The sequence below is a fragment of the Microcebus murinus genome, chromosome 16 (assembly GCF_040939455.1).
Source record: "Microcebus murinus isolate Inina chromosome 16, M.murinus_Inina_mat1.0, whole genome shotgun sequence".
NCBI classification, from domain to species: domain Eukaryota; kingdom Metazoa; phylum Chordata; class Mammalia; order Primates; family Cheirogaleidae; genus Microcebus; species Microcebus murinus.
The window spans coordinates 47,876,508-47,896,887 of NC_134119.1; the positions used below are offsets into that span (position 1 = coordinate 47,876,508).

A 20,380-nucleotide genomic window follows, 5' to 3' on the forward strand; every position below is an offset into this window, starting at 1 on the left:
TGTGTGTCTGCATCCCCGCGGGGCCCTGCGCTAAAGCGCATACAGAGAACCAGATGGGGAGGTGGGAAGGCGCCGGTGCTATGTGCAAAGAGCAGGGGTGCAGTGGGCTGGGCGAGCGGGTGCTGGGTTCCTGGGAGCCGGGGACTCAAGGGACCTCACATGTTAAGCCTGGGGCAGACACCAAGGGAACAAACGGGTGGATGCCTGGCAGGGGGCTGCTTGGTACCAAAGCAACAAGGGCAGTGTGGCTGGGCAGGATGGGTGAGGGGAGGGACGAGTGTGTGAGTAAGTGTGTGTGTGAGTGAATGAGTGAGTGAATGAGTGAATGAGTGAGTGAGTGACTGAGTGACTGAGTGAGTGATTGAGTGAATGAGTGAGTGACTGAGTGAGTGAATGAGTGAGTGACTGAGTGACTGACTGAGTGAATGAGTGAGTGAGTGTGTGAGTGAATGAGTGAGTGAATGACTGAGTGAGTGAATGAGTGAGTGAATGACTGAGTGCGTGAGTGAATGAGTGACTGAGTGAGTGAGTGACTGAGTGACTGAGTGTATGAGTGAAGGAGTGACTGAGTGAGTGACTGAGTGAGTGAATGAGTGAGTGAATGAGTGAGTGAATGAGTGAGTGACTGAGTGACTGACTGAGTGAATGATTGAGTGAGTGAGTGTGTGAGTGAATGAGTGAGTGAATGACTGAGTGAGTGACTGAGTGAGTGAGTGACTGAGTGAATGAGTGACTGAGTGACTGAGTGTATGAGTGAAGGAGTGACTGAGTGAGTGACTGACTGAGTGAGTGAATGAGTGAGTGAATGAGTGAGTGAGTGACTGAATGAGTCAGTGAGTGAGTGAATGAGTGAGTGAGTGACTGAGTGCGTGAGGGACTGAGTGACTGAGTGAGTGAGTGAGTGACTGAGTGAGTGACTGAGTGACTGAGTGAGTGAGTGAGTGAGTGAATGAGTGAGTGAGTGAATGAGTGACTGAGTGAGTGACTGAGTGACTGAGTGAGTGAGTGAGTGAGTGACTGAGTGAGTGAGTGAGTGAGTGACTGAGTGAGTGAGTGACTGAGTGAGTGACTGAGTGAGTGAGTGAGTGACTGAGTGAGTGAGTGAGTGAATGAGTGAATGAGTGAGTGACTGAGTGAGTGAGTGAGTGAGTGAATGAGTGACTGAGTGAGTGAGTGAGTGACTGAGTGAGTGAGTGAGTGACTGAGTGAGTGAGTGAGTGACTGAGTGAGTGACTGAGTGACTGAGTGAGTGAGTGAGTGAGTGAATGAGTGAGTGAGTGAATGAGTGACTGAGTGAGTGACTGAGTGACTGAGTGAGTGAGTGAGTGAGTGAGTGACTGAGTGAGTGAGTGAGTGAGTGACTGAGTGAGTGAGTGACTGAGTGAGTGACTGAGTGAGTGAGTGAGTGAATGAGTGAATGAGTGAGTGACTGAGTGAGTGAGTGAGTGAATGAATGAGTGAGTGACTGAGTGACTGAGTGAGTGAGTGAGTGAGTGAGTGACTGAGTGAATGAGTGAGTGACTGAGTGAGTGAGTGACTGAGTGAGTGACTGAGTGAATGAGTGAGTGACTGAGTGAGTGAGTGACTGAGTGAATGAGTGACTGAGTGACTGAGTGAGTGACTGAGTGAGTGAGTGAGTGACTGAGTGAGTGACTGAGTGACTGAGTGAGTGAGTGAATGACTGAGTGACTGAGTGAGTGACTGAGTGAGTGAGTGACTGAGTGAGTGACTGAGTGAGTGAGTGAGTGACTGAGTGACTGAGTGAGTGAGTGAATGACTGAGTGAGTGACTGAGTGACTGAGTGAGTGAGTGACTGAGTGAGTGACTGAGTGAATGAGTGAGTGACTGAGTGAGTGAGTGAGTGACTGAGTGAATGAGTGACTGAGTGACTGAGTGAGTGACTGAGTGAGTGAGTGACTGAGTGAGTGAATGAGTGAGTGAATGACTGAGTGACTGAGTGACTGAGTGAGTGAGTGAGTGACTGAGTGAGTGACTGAGTGAATGAGTGAGTGACTGAGTGACTGAGTGAGTGACTGAGTGACTGAGTGAGTGACTGAGTGAGTGAGTGAGTGACTGAGTGAATGAGTGAGTGACTGAGTGAGTGAGTGAGTGACTGAGTGAATGAGTGACTGAGTGACTGAGTGAGTGACTGAGTGAGTGAGTGAGTGAGTGAGTGAATGAGTGAGTGAATGACTGAGTGAATGAGTGAGTGAGTGACTGAGTGAGTGAGCGAGCGAGTGAGTGGGCCGTGGACGAGTGAAGGAATGAAGGGATGAATGCAGGGACGCGTGAGCAGGGACTCGTGTGCAGGGACGCAGCTGCTGCAGCTGCTGGGGCAGCGGTGCTCCCTGCAGACAGGCACAGCCTCCTCTGCTCTCCCGGCAGAGGCCGCCCTGCCCGTCCTCCTCCGGCCTCCCCGTGTCGTGGGGGCTTCTGGCTGCCCCAGGACACTGCTCTCTGCGAGCTGGCCAGTGTCCGATCGGTCACATTGAATCCTGGGGGCTCTTCCCGAGTCCCCCCAAAGAGAAGTAACAGCATGGCCTTCCTCAAGGTCGGAGCATCCTTCCGTCCACCTTCCCATGTCCCCCGGCCCAGCTGTGGAGGCGGCAGGCAGACAGCAGGGAGGAGCCTCTGAGCCCAGCCCACCGTCCGGAGGGGTCAGCGGTCAGGCCGGGCTGGCGGGCAGGGGCAGCGAGCGGTCGGAAGGGCCTCCGTCTCCTGCCTTTGGACGCTCCCTGCTCGCGGGGCTGTGCCGTCCCATCCAAGCCCGTGGCCCTGGTGTCGCTGCCCTCCGCGCCTCTGGCCCTGCTGGGCAGGCTGTGCTCACCAAATGGGGGGGGGAGTGACTGAATGACAGGTTGACTCCTTGAACACTTGCCGTCAGCCCCCTGCTGTCAGCTGCCCCGGGCACCCACCCCGGGAGGGCAGCCAGGCTCACAGGCTGCTAAGTGCCCAGCTGAGCTTTGGCCCCGGGCCCTCTGACCCCAGACCTGACCCCTCACTGCCCTTCCCTCAGGCCCCTGGCCCCAGACGTGTCATTGAGGAAATTATAGCTGATGCCTGTTATGAGTGGCATGTTGCTGGCCTTCCTGGCGGTGGGGACAAGTGCAGCCTCCTTCTGGAAGGTCCCAGGCCCCAGGCTCGAGCCGGCTGATGACTGGCTGCAGCTGGCTGGGGAGGCCACAGTGTGTGGCCGCCCTGTGTGGGCGGGAGGCCGAGGCAGACAGACAGGACGTTCATGGAGTGCAGGCCCCCCGCTGTGGTCCTGACCCAGGCTCCGGGAATGGGGTGGGGGCTGCCGGGCTGCCTCCAGCCTTTTCTGCAGGTCTTGCACATGCCAGGCCGTGGCAGGGTTCCTGTGGCCTCCAGGGTCACCACGGCTGCAGCGCTGCTCTGGGGCACACAGGGAGCTGGGCGAGTTGGAGCCTGGCCGAGGATGTGAGTGGGCAGACGCTGTGGTCACCGTGCGGGGTGGCCGAGTGCCAGATGCCCAGGCTGCTGGGTACAAACCCCTGCTCTGTCCTCCGCCTGCCTGCCTGACATAGGCAAGGAGTTCAGCACCTCTGGGCCTCGGTTTCCCCTCCAGTAAAGTGGAGCCCTGAGAGTTTGTGCCGCAGGAGATTCCCGGGGCTGCCGTAACAAAGCACCAAGGATTAAGTGGCCTGAAAGAGCAGAAATTCTTTCTCTCACAGCCCGGGAGGCCGGAAGTCCTACATGCAGGCAGCGGCAGCAGGGTTGCTTCCTTTGTAAGCTCCGAGAAGCTCTGTTCTCGCCTCGCTCCTGGTCTCTCCTGGTTTCCGGCAATCCTTGGTGCCCCTGGGTTTGTAGACATCACGCCCCAGTCCCTGCCTCCGTCATCTCATGGCCTTCACCTTGTGTCTCTGTCTGAATTTCCCTTTTATAAAGACGCCAGTCCCTGCATCAGGGCCCGGCCTGCTGCAGTCTGCCCGTCTTGACTTCATTACACCCGCAAAGACCGTGTTTCCCAGCACGACCACGCGCACAGGTGTCGGGGCTCAGGCTTGGACACATCTTTGTAGGGGCCACGACCCACCCAGACGCCTGCATGCAGGGTGGCCATGAGCATTAAATGTCCTGATTCCTGGCTCAGGGGGAGCTCTCTGTGGCATGAGCCGTTGTCCCAGCACTCCAGGCCAAGGTGACACTTCTGCATTCTGCGGAGACTGTGCTCGACGTTCCCACCCCTTCTGTTCCGTCTCTCGCGCATGGTTCCGGGCTCGTCTCTACTAAGCAGCCTCAGGGACTGAGTACTTGCTCCACGCAGGCCCTGTGCAGGGGTCCCAGAGACACTCTGTTGTAAGGTCCCCAGCTGCATGTGGCCTTCCTCCTCCCTCCCGGCCTGGGGTGGGGCTGTGGTGAGGGCTGGGACGGTCTCCCATCAGCAAACACCAGTGGCAGAGCCCGCACCGGCTGTGTGGCCCATTCAGTCCCGTTTTACAGAGATAGTTGCCGAGCCTGGTGTCGCCCTGTGCCTGGGAGCCACTGTCCGTTGGAGTGTCCAGCTCTTGTCCGTCTGTGTCTGCCTGGCGTGGGATTCACAGGGCAGGGCCTGCCACCAGCCCTGCTGCACTTGAGGCCTCAGGCAGCCGGCCAGGGTGGAGGTGGGGGTGGAGGGTGGAGGGAATAAGCCTCTCGCCCCGCCCCCCGCCCCTGCGCTCACCCCTCTGCACAGTTGGAGACCTGCCCCTGGCTCCTGAGGGAACCCCGTTCCTGGGCACCCGCTGCTGGCAGCTCCGGTGGGTGCTTGCGCGTGTGGGTGCGTTTCCGTCCTGAAGGAGTGCACCGAAATGTCTAAAGTGCCACGGGGCAGCGCCACTCAGTGGATGTTGTTATCCCATTTCCTCAGTGGGGAGACTGAGGCTCAGGGAGCCTAAATGACCCCCCAAAGCCCAGTAGTTAATTAGGGGAGACTGGGCTTGCGATTGGACTCCTGGTCTGTCTGGCTCCGGCGCCCCGCAGCCAGGGTGGTGAGTGTGTGCTGAGTCGTCTGACACCCGCGGGTGTCCCGTCTCATCAGAGACAGGCGTCGTTACCTCTTTTTGGCTGTGGAATAGGTCCAGGCTTAAGTGGCTTGTAGGTGGCAGAGCCAGGATTCAAACCAGGGCCCAAGGGACTCTGAACCCACGTCCCTGCACCCCTGCCACCGGGCCAGACCCCAGCCCAGTCCCCCACTGAGTGCCCCTGTGCTTGCCTGCCTGCAGACACCCTCTGTTTGGCCGCAACGTGCCGCTGTCCAGCGGCTCGGGCTTCATCATGTCGGAGGCCGGCTTGATCGTCACCAACGCCCACGTGGTGTCCAGCACCAACGCCGTCTCGGGCCGGCAGCAGCTGAAGGTGCAGCTGCAGAACGGAGACTCCTACGAGGCTACGATCAAGGACATCGACAAGAAGTCCGACATCGCCACCATCAAGATCCATCCCAAAGTGAGTGGCACAGGTGGGGAGGACAGGTGCCCCAGGCTGCCACCGGGCCTCTTCCGCAGACTCCAGACCCCAGGATGTGCTAGCCCGCCTTCCCAGGGGAAGGAACTGAGGCCCGGATGGGACTGGCAGTTTGCTCAGGGTCAGGGATCAAGTTGGGCCTAGAACCCGGGTCCCTGAGCCGCCAGAGGCAGGGCAGAGTCAGGAGCAGGCGGCCCACAGCCAGAGGCCTGCTCTGCTCCCCCAGGAGGTTCTTCATTGTCCCCCCCACCCGAGCCCACTCCTGGTACGCAGTAGTCCCTACAGGGTGGCAGAGGGGACAGTGCCCCATTCCTCTGTCTCCACGTCGGCACCTCCTCTACTGGGGCTGACGTAACCCTCCCATCACTGCCAGCAGCCGTTTCTGGAAGACCTGCTCTGGGCCAGGCGCTGGCCTGTGCATATATTTCTCACCACGGCCTGTGAGGAAGGGTCCTCATTATCCTGGGATTTCAGATGGGGAAACTGAGGCGTGGGGAGGTTAGGGAATGCACCCAAGATCACAGCTAACCAGGGCAGGGCCAGCACGCTGGGCTAGGACCCAGGCCTCCCTCCAGCTTGCTCTAGTCACGTGCAGTGTTGCAGTTACGTCGCTGTAGGTGGGTGGAAGCGGGGTTACCTGGGGCCTCTGCACGCCATGAGGCGGCACAGGGAGGACGGGCTCACCCCTTCCCAGCTCGCAGCCTCCCCGGGGTTCAGACATCATCGTCTCTCTGTGGCCACTCAGCAATTAAAAATGTCACCTCTGTGACATGGGCCCCCTTCCTCCGCGGGGACCTGTGTCTCATGGGCTGGAGCTTCACTTTCCCGGCAGCACAGAGAATACTGACGCACCGCTCCCGCTGGTAGATTTTGCCTTTCTTCTTTTGTTGATAGCTGTTATGAAAAACACCTCTAAGTGAAAACTTCCTCATTTGACGTGCTGACAGACAACAAAAGGGAAAAGACTGGAAAGAGCAGTGGCCGGAGGGAATGGGGCCATCCACAGGGTGCAAGGTTTGGGGACCAGAGGTGGAGTGCGGCCCACTGGCCTGGCTGCCCGCAGACCCGTGGCAAGCTGCAGAGCAGTGCCAGGGGTCCCCGGACCCTTCCCCAGCTTCTCCCGGGGACGGGTGCAAAACCAGAAGCAGGAGACCCACTTGGGTGAGACTGAGAGAGCTTTGCCCTCGCCGATTCCACACGCATGCACGTGGCTTCTGCACCTGTGACAGGTGCCCGGGCTCCTCCTTGGAGCACGCTCCCTGCAGCTTCTGGCACCCAGAGCACGGCTACTCTGCGCTCCCAGGCTAGGTGTAGAGTCAGACAGACAGACAGGATCCGCTGGTCCCACGCAAAAGCAAGAGAAGCGTGTGCAGGTGTCTCAGTGGCGGGGCCAGGTGGGGGAGGTGGAGCTTGGCTGAGTCACTTTGCCTCTCTGGGCCTCAGTCTCTCTGTGTGTCTATATTGGGAGATCAGATTGAGCTGGTTCAAGGATTCTAAAACTGAGGCTCCCAGGGTCCTTAGCTGGGCTCCAGGGGCTGCAGAGCTCCCCCTCAGATGCGGCAGTTTGTGTGTGTTGTGTGTGGTGCATATGGCATAGTGCTGGCTGGAGCTTCTACCAGACTTTCAGAGGGACCAGGGACCAGGGACTGGGCTCCGGGACCTCCGAGGTCATGTGCAGCTGGACTCTCTGCACACCTGCCCACGGTGGGAACCCGTGGCCTGCCCTGGGGAGACCTTTTCTCGCTGGCACAGCTGAGCCTCTGCTCCCTGGCCTCCAGCCCTGCGTCTCAGCTGGAGGCTGAACTGGCCTTGGTCTGCACTGGTGACTTGCCTGGGGGCAGGTTACCCCTGCGGGCTGTATACAGCTGCACCTGCCTTCCCACGGACCACCTGCCAGGGTCTCGGCCTGGTCCCTGCCGCAGGTGGACGACTGAGCCTCCCTCTCTGTGTCCTCCCCTTCTGTCCCCTAGAAAAAGCTCCCCGTGTTGCTGCTGGGTCACTCAGCAGACCTGCGGCCTGGCGAGTTTGTGGTGGCCATCGGCAGCCCCTTCGCCCTGCAGAACACTGTGACGACGGGCATTGTCAGCACCGCCCAGCGGGACGGCAAGGAGCTGGGCCTCCGGGACTCGGACATGGACTACATCCAGACAGACGCCATCATCAACGTGAGTGCTGGGGCGGGAGGCCGGCACCCACCGCGCGTGCCCAAGGCCTCGAGGTGGTCTCTGCCCAGGCTTGCCCCATCCCAGAGCCGTCCCATCACTCGACACATCTGCTTGCTGGAAAGTTCTTTCTTTGCATTAAGTGGAGCTCAGACCCTGTGCCTTCTACCCAGGCACCCTGGGGGTGAGAGGTGCCGCCCTGACTCGGACAGCCCTTCAGAGGTGAGAGGCAAGGCCACGGCCCTGGAGACACCTCTGTGCACCCGACACTCCTAGTCAACATTGCTCCTCGTGACTGCGGCCGTGTCGGCTGGCACCTCTGCATCCACAGAGCACTTTGCCCAGGCGCCCCAGAAGTCCCCCAGCTTGCCGTGGCTCGGGCACTCTGCTGGAACCTTAGTCTTTGCAGAGACTCCCCAGCCAGCAGGACGAGAAGTAGCACCCCATTCTGCACTCTCCCCACTGGTGCTACTCGTCCCTTGACAGGGGGGACGCCAAAGCAGGGTGAGGGTAGAGAGTACTAGCTGGTCCGACCCAGGTCATCGGGCGACGTCCACTTGGCCTCTGCGGGCCTCGGCTTTCTTACTGGGAAGCGGGGAGCACACGGGCGAGGCCTTGCAATGCTGCGGGGCTGAGACCTGACGGTGCGTCTCTTCCACTGGCCGAGCGAGAGCTGGAGGAGCTCCGGGCACCTTCCGCGGGGCTCGAGCACAGCTAACCCCTGTTTCCTCCCCTTGCAGTACGGGAATTCCGGGGGACCGCTGGTGAACCTGGTAAGTGTGCCTGACCACAGTCTCTGGTTTTCTGGGGCTCTTCTCATATGGGGGGGCGCAGCCTTGAGGTGGGACAGGACCCACCAAATGGCCCTCCCTAGAACCTTCAGGCCCAACAGCCAGGAATGTGGCTGGGCTGGAGGCCTGGAAGGAGGGCAGGACCCTCTGCACCTGCCACCTGTGCCCCTCAGAGGTGCTGGCAGCCCTAGGAGTGACAGATCACCTGCGAACAGCAGCCCAGGCCTGGGCAGGGGAGAAGCAGGCGTGTGGCCGCTCATCCGCCCTCAGGTTTGCGAGCGAGATGAGAGGAGCACCTCGTTCTCTTCCACCCCTCAATCGTCCCTCCCCAGTTCTGTCCTGGGCCCCAAAGTTAGGCCCATCCTCATCCCAGGTGAGATTTTTTTGGGGATAAAACAGGAAGTTCAGAGCTCCTTGGACACAGCCCCGGCCTCAGGCAGAAAGTGGCCAGACATGGGCAAGCCCTGGTGTGATGTGAGCAGCTCGAGCCCATGCTGTGTAGGCAGTCGGGCAGGGGGCTTCCAGCTGATGCAAGACCAGGGAGGGCTTCCTGGAGGCGGGAGCGTCTAACAGGCCACGGAGACTGAGGGACTTGGGTCCAGGAGAAGGAACTCCCAGGGAGCAGGTGCAGCGTGAGCTCTGGCCAGGCTCTGGGGGCAGAGGTCAGATGAGCAGCTGGTGCGAGGGACTGGCAGCCCCTTCCTGCCAGGCCGCAGGCCACATGTGCAGCCAGGCCTCGCCCTGCACTCCCGAGAACCCCTATGGGCTTTCGGCAGGGCAGAGGGCATGAGCTGGTTTCGAGAAAGCGCGTGTGGGTGGCTTAGCTGGAGGCCCGGAAGCCAGGGTCAGGAGGCCGCCTGAGGATGGGCAAGCAGGGCAAGGGTGGACGCAGAATCTCCATCCCCCAGATCCGACACTCTCGGGTCCTCCCACCTCATGAGCTCCCAGGGACCAGGAGGACAGGGGTGCCCTGGTCCAAGGCTCTGCCCGAGGCCCCAGAGGGGTCCTCTGGTGAGCTGGCCAGGCCCTGGCAGGGTGTGAGAACCTCAGCCCCACTGTGGCCAGGAGGGTCCCCTTCCCAGGAGTTGCCGAGGGCGAGGTCCCAGTCCCAGGCCCCGGCAGATCCCGCCAGACGGCGCCAGATCTGTGGAACAGGGCCCCAAGAGCGTCCTTTTGAGGACAGTTGGGGCTGCCCTGGAAGCTTTTCAAGCGGGGCGTGGACAGCCAGAGTCAGCCTCTGGAAGCAGAGCTGCAGACATGGAGCTCTGTGGGCAGCGGTTTGCTTGGCACCCCCCCCCGTGACCCCACTCTGACCTCCCTGCTCAGGATGGCGAGGTCATTGGCATCAACACGCTCAAGGTCGCTGCCGGCATCTCCTTTGCCATCCCCTCGGACCGCATCACACGTTTCCTCACAGAGTTCCAAGACAAGCACATCAAAGGTAAAGAGCTCACCTGGGGGGCAGCTAAGGTGGGGGACACTCTCCCACGGCTGAGACCCCCCTTTCAGCTCTGGGACCAGGGCCCGTCACAGGTTCTGTGTGAGCTTGCTCACATCCATCCTTCCATGCTCCCATCCTCCTATTCCCCATCCATCTATCCTCCCATTCATCCACCCATCCACCCATCATCCATCTATCCATCCATCCACCCACTGATCCATCTATCCTCCCATCATCTCATCCATCCATCCACCCACCTATCCTCCGATTCATCCATCCATCCTTCCATCCACCCATACTCCCATCCACCCACCTATTCATCCATCCATCCACCCATCCTCCCATCCATCCACCCATCTGTCCATCTTCCCATCCATCCACAATTCACCCATCCATCCATCCTCCATCCATCCACCCATCCTCCCATCCATCCATCCATGCACCCTTCTTGCTTGTCTTCCTTCCTTCCTTTCATTGATCCACTCACCCACTCATTCACCTGTCTACCTACTCATCCATCCATTTACCTACTCACCTGTCCATCTATCCATCCAACCTTCCTTTCTTTCTTCTACCCATTTATTCATCCTTCCCTTCATCCATCCATTCATCCTTCTTTCCATCCATCTGCCCATCCCTAAGCACTCCCTCTTTCAGCCTGTGGGTCATGCAGACCACCAAGTAGGGTATCTTCTACTCCAGAGAAGTAGAGCCCTGATCCTTAGAGTCACCCTCCTCCCTGTCCCCATACCATCCAAAAGGGATGTGCAGCCCACCCTGCCCACTCCTAGATGGAGCCCTGAGCATTAGCCTGGTGGAGATCTCAACAGGACACATGGCAACTCTCTCATGTGAGAACACCCACTCACCTTCGTAAATTGGTGGTCACAGCCACCTCCCAGAGCAAGGCCACGTTTCTGATCTCAGGGCCTTTCCTGGGGACCATCCCAGGGAAGCTTCTCCCTCCTGCCATTGTGTGTCTTGCACCCACTTCCTGGCCAAGGCCCAGGCCTGGCTCAGCCCTGACACTCACACCTTCAACTTGCTTCCTTGTCTCCTCCCAGCCCCCTCACCAGCAATCCATTGAGAGCAGGAAGCCTTCCTCATGCTCACCCCTCCTCCACAACCCCGCCAGCCCAGCACATGGAGCCCAGTGCAGCCAGGACCGGTGCCATGAGGACTGGTCACGTGGAGAGCTGCTGTGGAGGACCCCTCTGTTTCTTCTCCAGTGCCCCTTATGTGAAGATGATCCAGAGTGAGGCAGAGCCTGTCCTTCCCAAAGAAGCTGAAGGCTTCTTCTATTGGACAGTGGGGACTGTACAACCTCTTGAACCCTTTTCCTCTTGGCTGCTAGGAAGCTCATAACTAGACCCAGGGCTGTACCTTCATACTTCTCCTATCCTTGGTCCTTTCTCTGCTGATGGAGACTTTCCAATTTAATGCTCCTCTGCTCCATGGGTCTTTTGATTTTGGCCACTTCCTGGAGCTCAGTGGTGCTGCACTTGGCACAGATGCAGCTGCGAGGTGACTTTGTTTGGAAGTGAGCTGGCAGCATCCTCTTCCTTCTGGCCTCTTCCTCCCTCCCTCAGGCGGGGCCCACTGGGGCTGGGTTTGTTTGCTCCTTTGTTGTACAGGGGCTGTCTCAGTCAGCGCTGGCCTTGCCCCAGGCCCCTAGGAAACACCTATCCCTGTCCCCAGAGATGTGTCACCTCCCCAAGGACAGTGCAGACTAACTGAAGAGCCTGATAAATCTTAGCGGAATGATGGAATCTGTTATTTTAAAATATTTCTGAAATTGACTGGTGTTTGTCTTCATATTTCTTTTTTTTTTTTTAATAAAAACATCAAATGGTCCAAACCCAGTTAATCTAAAGTTCTTTAAAACGAACAAGCTTTTTATTAAATCAAGGAGATGTTACGCAGACTGCTTACTCTTGCCTAGGCCTGGGGTGCAGCGGCCAGTGGGGGCCTTCAGGGTACAGAGTGACCACCACGCTGGGCCGGGGAGCTGTGGCACTGCCTTGGCCCGGAGCCCTGGAGGGTTGGGGTCCAGCCAGCCTTGGGGCCAGAGTGTGTCCCCACGAGGCGGGGTGCCCGAGTTCATGCAGATGTCTGTCCCTCTGTGACGGTGGGGACGGCTCCTCAGTGGTCACCTCTGGCCCGGGGGTAAAGCCCTCATTTGCCTCCTGTCCCTGCCGATCTCTGTGGCCCACAAGACAAGGGGGAGCTGCAGGGAGGCGGCGGGGGCAGGGAAGAGGGAACGCACGTTCTCTGGGCTCAGAGGTCAGAGGCAGACTCTGGGAGCCCCCGCTCCATGCGGGGTGGAGTCCTGAGTCCCTCCCGAGTAGATGAGAAGGCGGGAGGAGGCAGCCCACCCACTGGCAGAGAAGGGTGGGGAGCCAGGTGGCCCAGCTGGTGGGTGCCCTGCGCACCTCTCCTGAAGCTCCCGGGGAAGAGTCCCCGAGAGCCAAGCCCACCGCAAGCCTCAGCCTTCTTGTGGGCACCGCGGGTCTACATCAGGGCACCGGGGCAAGCGCACGAGTGCCTGCTCTGTGCCTTGGACCCCCACAGCCAGATGGGGTGCTGCCCTCTGTGCTTCCTGCCGGCAGGGAGGCGAGCCACAGAGCGCCCCACAGCACATGAGGTTGGAGTGACAGGGCACTGGGGCTGGGGGAGGGGGCAGAGCACCTGAGTGTGGAGACTGCAGCAGATGGGGGCAGGGAGACCCCACTTAGGAGGTGACCTCTGGCCGAGACCTCAGGCAGGGAGAGGCAGCAGGCTCTAGGGACTGGGGGACCCTAGGCAGTGGGAGCAGGAAGCACCCCCAAGGTGGCTGTGCCTGGCCAGTATCATGGATTTAGATACTCCCAGAAAGGGACTCCCCAGATTTGCACCCCACCCCCGTCCTCTCCCCACCTCCATGCTCACAGCCTCCCCATGAACAAGGACGGGCAGCTCCCACCCCAGTGCGCCTGGCAGGATCCTGCTCCTGCGCCCCGCTTCCACGTCCCGCACGCCCCCCACCACCCTGCAAGTGCCTTGGACACATACGCCTTCACGACACATCCTGCCCTCACCCCACCTCCAGCCCAGGTCCAGCCTGTGCTCCTGTCACTGCCCGCGCCCACAGACCACCCCACAGTGGACGGTCCTCCAAAATTGTGGGCAGGTCGCACTTGTGATTCAGGGAGGAAACCAAAGCCTTTTGCAGCCCACCAGACCCATGGGGTCAGGCCGCCCTCCTGCTCCCACCACCTCCCACTTGGCTGTTAATCTTTGGTGACAAGTCTGTTTAAATATTTTGCCCATTTAAGAAATTTGCGTGCTTTATGTTCTTATCAGCAAGTTGTGAGAGTTCTTTACACATCCTGGATGTGAGCCCTTTGCGGGATAAGTGAATTGCAGGTATTTTCTCCTAGTCCATGACTTGTCTTTCGTTCTCTGAACAGTGTCTTTAAAGAGCAGAAGTTTCATAAATTTCGATAAGGTCTAATTTTTTAAACTGATCTGATCCTGCATTTGGTGTTTTACCTAAGAAATCTTTGGTAACCTGAGACTTGAAAGATTTTCTCCTACATTTTCTTCTACAAGTTTTACTTTTTGAGGTTTCAGATTTGGGACTATGATGCATTTTGATTTTTTTTAATAGTGCAAAGTATAGATCAAAATTTTTTTGGGGGGGGTTGCTTTGGATATTCAATTTTTCTAGCACCACTTGTTGAAAAGACTATCTTTTCTTTATTGAAGTGCCTGCACACCTTTGTCCCTGAAATGATCACATACTGTTCCAGTTGTCTGTCTGTCTCCAGACCAATATTACACTGTCTCGATTACTGTAGCTTTACAATAAGTCTTGCATTCCGGTGGGGTAAGTCCTCCAACTTTGTTCTTCCTCTTCGAAGTTGTTTTGGCTCTTCCAGGTCCTTTGCATTTCCATATTTCTGGTGGTTTGCTACTAGAATATACAAATAAAAATGATTTTTGAATGTTGATCATCAGATATCTTGATAATTCACTTACCAGTTCTAGGAGTTTTTTTGTAGATTTCATCAGATTTTCTACATAGAATGTTATGCAGTCTGTGAATAAGTTTTTACTTCTTCCTTTCCCATCTGAATATCTTTTTTGTGTTGCCTGGCTAGAACTTCCAGCAAAATATTGAATAAAACTGGTGAGAATGGTCAACCTTGTCCAGTTCCTGATGTAAGGAAGAAAACATTGAGTCTTTCACTGTTGAGTATAATGTTACCTAAAGATTTTTCATTGATGTCCTTTATCCGGTTATAAAGTTCTTTTCTATGTCTAGTTTTTATTAAGAACAGATGTTAGATTTTGTCAGATGCTTTTTGTACATCTTTTGAGATAACCATAAGGTTTTCTTTTTAGTCTGTTAGTGTGGTTAATTGTATCGGTTGATTTTTAAATGTTAAACCAACCTTACATTCCTGGGATTAACTTCACTTAGTGATGGTGTATTGTCCTTTTTATTAATATAGATTGTTGTATTTGATTTACTTAAAGAATCTTTGCATCTATAATCATGTGGGATATTGGTCTAGTTTTCTTTTCTGGTTTCAGTATCACGACAATGAGTTTAGAAGTATTCATATATGTTCAGTTATTTGGAGGAATTTGTGTAGAATTGGCACTATGTCTTCCTTAAACATTTGGCACAATTCTCCAGTGAGACCTTCTGAGCTTGAAGTTTTCTTTTCGACAGAGTCTCACTTTGTTGCCCGGGCTAGAGTGCTGTGACGTCAGCCTAGCTCACAGCAACCCCAAACTCTTGGGCTCAAGCGATTCTCCTGCCTCAGCCTCCCGAGTAGCTGGAACCACTGGCATGCAACACCATGCCCGGCTGATTTTTTCTGTATATTTTTAGTTGTCCGGCTAATTTCTTTCTATTTTTTTTTTTTTCAGTAGAGATGGGGTCTCACTCTTGCTCAGGCTGGTCTCGAACTCCTGAGCTCCAAGAATCCACCTGCCTCAGCCTTCCAGAGTGCTAGGATTACAGGCGTGCCCCACTGCTCCTAGCCTGAAGTTTTCTTTCTGGAAAGATTTTTAACTACAGATTGAATTTCTTTAATAGATGTAGGGATATTCAGGTTTTCTATTTCTTCTTGAGTGAGCTTTGGTAGTTTGGAAATTTCAAGAAATTTGTCCATTTTGTCTAAGTTGTCAAATTTATTGGCATCAGGTTATTCATAATATTCTCTTATTATCCTTTTAATGTTTGCAGGATGTGTAGTGATGTCACCTCTCTAATTCTTGATTGATAATTGTATCTTCTCTCTTTTTTTCATAATCAATCTGCCCAAAGATTTATAAATTTTATTGATCTCAAAGACTCAGCTTTTATTTTAATTTTTTGTTGTTTTTGTTTCCTATTTCATTTATTTACACTCTTATCTTTACTATTTCCTTTCTTCTGCTTACTCTGGGTTTCATTTGGTCTTCTTTTTCTAGTCTTTAAAATGGAAACTGAGATTATTGATTTGAGACTTTTATTTTCCAATGTAGGCCCCTTAGTTCTATTAATTTCCCTCTAAGTGATACCTCCATGTCCTACAAATTTTGATATGTTATATACACATTTTAATTCAGTCAAAAATACTTTCTAATTCCCCTTTTGATTTCTTCTTTGAAGATGGGCTGTTTGAAGTATATTATTTAGTTTCCAAGTATTTGGGAATTTTCTAGATACCTTTCTATTATTGATTTCTAGTTTAATTCCATTGTGGTCAGAAAACTTTTGTGAAATGAAAATTTAAAATTTACTGAGTCTTGTTTTATGGTTCAGAATGTGTTAAAGTTATCTCTGGGTAAGGCGCCTGCTGAGTCACAGGTTAGGCAGCTGGGGGTGGAGGGCTCTCTCTGGCTTGTGTGTGTGATGCTCCACCACAGGCCCGGGCACTGTCACTTAATATTGTTGTTTAGGAGGAAGGCAGGGCAAGGTGACAAGTTCAGTTCCAAGCAAGGAGAACCTGGGGAACCAGCAGCATGGAAGCTGGAGAGGAAAGCCCCACTGGCCACTGGAGTTGGCTATGAGCTGGCATGGTTGGGTGCAGGATGGGCGGACATGAGGCCAGTGTGGGGTGAGCCACGCAGGACATAGGACACCTCCTGGCTCCTTGAGAGTGGTCAGGAGAAGAGGCCAGCTCTAGGTGCTTGACCACACGGGGCTGGGCAGACAGGACTGCTCTTGCTGCTTCCTGGGCCTGCAGGGGAATTTCTAACCCTGGCTGTTCCCTTGGGTGTGGGGGGGTGGCTTTTGCAGCAGCCCTGAGTCCCACTGTGTTTTCTTTCCAGACTGGAAGAAGCGCTTCATCGGCATCCGCATGCGAACCATCACACCTAGGTGGGTGTCTGCAGGGCGCCACCCCCCGGCTCCCATCCTACACCCCCAAGGCCCATGCTGGCCCCTGACCCAGCCATGCCAGGCCACTTGCAGCTGCTCCAAGGGGCTGTACACACCTGGGCTTCTGACTTGTGCTCTGGCCAGTCCCTCTGCTTGGATGCCGCTCCCACCTCTGCCTGGTAGATTCCTTCTGCCCTTCTCAAGAGCATGGGAAGAACTTGGGGGTGTCCAGTTGACCACTCCCTCAAACCCATGTGGTCCCCACAATGATCATTCTTCCCGTTTCTGCCACTGGTAACCGTTAATCTAAGGATTTCATTTCAAAATTATAATCAAGACCAATATGCCAACTTATCTTTTAATTGTGTTCTTCCTCTTTTGTCCATCCATTCTCTCATCCCACCATCTGCCCAACCTTCTGTCTGTCCATCCCATGCCCCACGCATTGTCTGTCTGTCCATTCGTCTGTCCTTCCATCTGCCCGCTTGTCCTCCTGCCACTCCTCCCACCAGCCCATCCCTGTCTCCCTTCTCCCAAGTCTGGCTAGCCATTGCCACCACGTTTCTCTTGAGCAGCCTGTGTCTGGTGGGGACACGGAGTGGCCAGTGGCAGGCAGGGCAGTGTGGGGCCAGAGGGGGCTCCGTGTCCAGCCTGGAGCTGGAGAGACGGGGCAGCTCTGTGCCGAGGAGCCGGGGGGGGGGGGGGTCAGAAGAGCTGCCTTGAGAGCTGCACTGTCTTTCCAGCCTGGTGGACGAGCTGAAGGCCGGCAACCCGGACTTCCCTGCAGTCAGCAGTGGCATTTATGTGCAAGAGGTCGTGCCAGACTCTCCTTCTCAGAGGTAGGCTCTGCCAGGGGAGCCAGGACGGCCAATGGGAGCAGCCAAATGCCCTGGCCGGTGGGTGTGGGGTGGGCCCGGTGCCTGGAGCTTCCTGGCAAAGCGATGTGGGAGGGACAGGCAGGGGAAGGGGCAGTGGGTTCTGGACTGTCCTCTAACCCAGGGGAGGGCCAGAGAGATGAACCCTCCCTTAGAGCCCTGGCCATGCCTGACCTTGGCCAGAACGTCCTTGCCCTTGAGCAGCAGAGGATAAAGAGTCCCCACCAGGGCAGAGAACCTGCTCTGAGCCTGACTCTCTCGCCAGCCCACTAGCCAGCCTGGGTCTTCCTGGGCCTCAGTTTCCTCATGTGTAAAATGCAGACATTTCTGTCTACTCTTTCTATCTCTGGGAGACTCTGTCAAGGTCAAATGAGATGAAGCATTGTTTTCTTTGAAGTCTTCAAGTACCAGGGTTGCAACACGACAGCTGAGGTAGGCAATGCAGTGACATCACCACGCACTGGCATGGTGGAGCTATTGCCCAGGGTGCGCTCTGAACAAGTTGTGGCTCCTTGGCCTGGGTCTTCACTGTGCATCGGGTGGGCTGGGTCAGACCCGTGGTTTCAGACTGTAATTCTGGAGGTAGTACCTGCTGGGTCTGGGCTGCTGAGGGTCAGGGGCTGGGTGTGTGTAAGGGAGCCGGCCAGGCCGCTCCAGCCGCACCGCCCCAACAGGCCCTTCTTTCTGTTTTGTGTCTGGTGGCCCTTGAACCATGTGCAGTTTAGAAGCACCAAGCCCCCATGCAGCTTAACTATTTACAGCCTACCGCTGACCAGACCGATAGCATAACCAGGCCATGAAACAGACTCTGTATGTTTTATGTATTATACACTATATGATTACAATAAAGTAAGCTAGGGGAAATTAAATGCTATCAAGAAACTCATATGGAAGACAAAATACATGAAAAAACTGTATGAAGCGCAAGTGGATCATCATAAAGGTCTTCATCCTCATTGTCTTCACGTAGAAGAGGAGGAGGAGGAAGAGGCGGGGCTGGTGTTCCTGTCTCAGGGTGGCAGAGGCTTCTGAGAATCCGCGTGTGAGTGGACCCACGCAGTTCAAGCCTGAGTTGTGGGGCCAGCTGTGCTGTGCTGCCTCCACAGGCCTCGCTTGAACACGGGCCCACGGGGCCTGCCCCGCCCACGGCAGGCCTGCAGTAGAAATTGCTGAACTGTGGACACATGATGCCCCGGGATAACCACCCAAGCTCAGGCCCCGTGCACGGGCTGACTTCAGTGGGCAGCAGTGACCACGGGTGGTCACGTGCAGGGCCCCTCAAGAGCCAAAGACAGAGGGGATCAGTAGCACCAGTGTCTGGCGCTGGCCGAGGCTGCCCTGGGAGCCTTGTGATTCACGCACGTCCTCTGTTAAATTCTCACTGCAGCCAGGTATGTGCGGGCTACCGCACCTACCCATTTTACAGGTGGGGAGTTTGAGGCCCAAAGAAGTTACTTCTTCCAGGTCATGCAGCCGGCATGTCAGTCTGATGCTGGTGCCCATACGTCCAGCCACGATGCCATCTTCCTTCCCCGTGGTAGGGAGGTCGCAGCGAGCCTCATGCAGAGGGAGGCCGCCCTGCGAGCCCTGCGTGGTGTGCGGAGGTCCTAGGAAGCCTCAGTAACCGCAGTAGCATCGGGACTGACGCCTGGGCATCTTTGTAATTGCAAAGTGCTTCTCCACATAGGACTGTAAACATGGAAACCGAGGCTGGAACAGGGCAGCACCAGAGGCAGCCCAGCTAAAATGGCTGCCGCCAGAGCTTGAACCCCCTCGTGTGTGTGGGAGGAGGAGTGGGAAAAGCCGCCCACCCCCCATGACACTGGTTCCCTTCCGGTGTAAGAGCCTCGGGGTCGGGGCGCTGCTCTTTCCCGGAGACATGGGCGCCCGGTGGGCTGACTTGGTGGCCTGGTCTCTCCCGGGCAGGGGCGGCATCCAAGATGGCGACATCATCGTCAAGGTCAACGGGCGCCGCCTGGCGGACTCGAGCGAGCTGCAGGAGGCCGTGCTGACCGAGTCGCCGCTGCTGCTGGAGGTGCGGCGCGGCAACGACGACCTCCTCTTCAGCATCGCGCCCGAGGTGGTCGTGTGAGGGGCTGCCTCCCGCCGAGCAGCGCCAGAGCCTGCCGACGGCGGGGCGCCGCCTCCCGAGACCCGGACGAAGGACCCGAGCCGGTCCTCAGCAGGGCCAGCGGCTCCCCGGGCCGGCCAGGGGCAGAGCGGAGGCCCGGCCCGGCCGAGTCCCAGCCTCAGGGCAGTGCTGGCCAGGGAGGCCGACGGCAGGGGTGCTGACGCTCCCGCGGTTCCCTCCGCGTGCCAGGGACATCCGGGACACCCCGGCGGCTCCGCCTCCCGAGCCTCCTCGCCTGCACCTGGGAAAGCTGCGTCTGCAAAGCGCCCGCTGCCCCCAGCCTCCTTGGGCTTGCGCCCCACGCCTCCTCCCCGACCAACGCCTCCTCCCCACCAACGCCCGCTCCCTCGGCCACGACACCCACCGCGCCTGTTGTGGGGCAGGGGCCGCCTGCCGCCAGCCTGGAGTCCCTGGAGGGCGGGCCACGCTGGCCGCCCTGAGGGGTGCAGCCCCGAGCAGGCCAGGCGCTGAGCCAGTGGCCCCTGGCTGCCGAGACGAGCCCCGCGCGCGCGGGCGGGAGGCGGCTGGAGGCAGGGCGTGGCCTACACTGGCGGGACGGTCAGGTGGGTGAGCTGCCGGGGAAACGTATCCTCCCCAGGATGACCATGGGTGGCCTGCAAGGACAGTGGACCTGCCGGGTGCCAGGACTGAGCTGGCATCACCTCCCCGTGCAGTTCTGGGCCGCGGAAGCCCATTTCACGGAACTGCCACCCGAGCAAGTGGGCTCTCGGGCTCCCTCTGCTGTCGGGGCAGGCGCGTGTCTCCTTGTGTCCGTGTGAGCTTCGCTGTAGAGTCCACCCGATGTTGCTTGTACTGTATGTTTCTCTACTGTATGGAAATTAAAGTTTACACAGCAGGGGTGTCTGGGCAGCCTCCCCCTCCACTGGCCGGAGCTTCTCCTGGAGATCCGCAGCTAACGCGTGGCCGGGCCCAAGGACCTGGCCCTCGCACCGTCTGCACAACACACAGCCCTCAGGTGGGCTGCAAGTCAGGCCCTGGGGCTCAGATCTCCACTGCTGCACTTCTAGCTCCACGGTCTTGGGCAAGAAGCACCCCTGCTCCTCCTGGGCCGGTTCCTCTGTGCCAGGGGAATGCTGATGCCACTGGCCTCCTGGTGGCCTCGGGGGACGAGGTCATTGGTTTGGCCCTTGGGAAGCCG

General features: G+C 56.9%; 1 protein-coding gene across 2 annotated transcripts in view; it reads left to right on the top strand.

Annotated features, from left to right (window-relative positions):
- HTRA3 (HtrA serine peptidase 3) overlaps nucleotides 1-20,077 on the top strand; it is a 30,491-nt gene extending 10,414 nt beyond the window's left edge. The window contains exons 3-9 of one of the 2 annotated variants that reach the window (XM_020281898.2): nucleotides 5,223-5,445; nucleotides 7,434-7,628; nucleotides 8,366-8,398; nucleotides 9,743-9,857; nucleotides 16,167-16,215; nucleotides 16,959-17,054; nucleotides 19,017-20,077. In XM_020281898.2, coding sequence (XP_020137487.1) covers nucleotides 5,223-5,445; nucleotides 7,434-7,628; nucleotides 8,366-8,398; nucleotides 9,743-9,857; nucleotides 16,167-16,215; nucleotides 16,959-17,054; nucleotides 19,017-19,182 — 877 coding nt within the window. In that variant the 3' untranslated portion in view covers nucleotides 19,183-20,077. Of the gene's footprint in view, nucleotides 1-5,222; nucleotides 5,446-7,433; nucleotides 7,629-8,365; nucleotides 8,399-9,742; nucleotides 9,858-10,921; nucleotides 11,068-16,166; nucleotides 16,216-16,958; nucleotides 17,055-19,016 lie in introns of those variants that run through there. The other variant, XM_075992875.1, reaches the window with a different exon arrangement.
- Nucleotides 20,078-20,380: the final 303 nt, after the last annotated feature.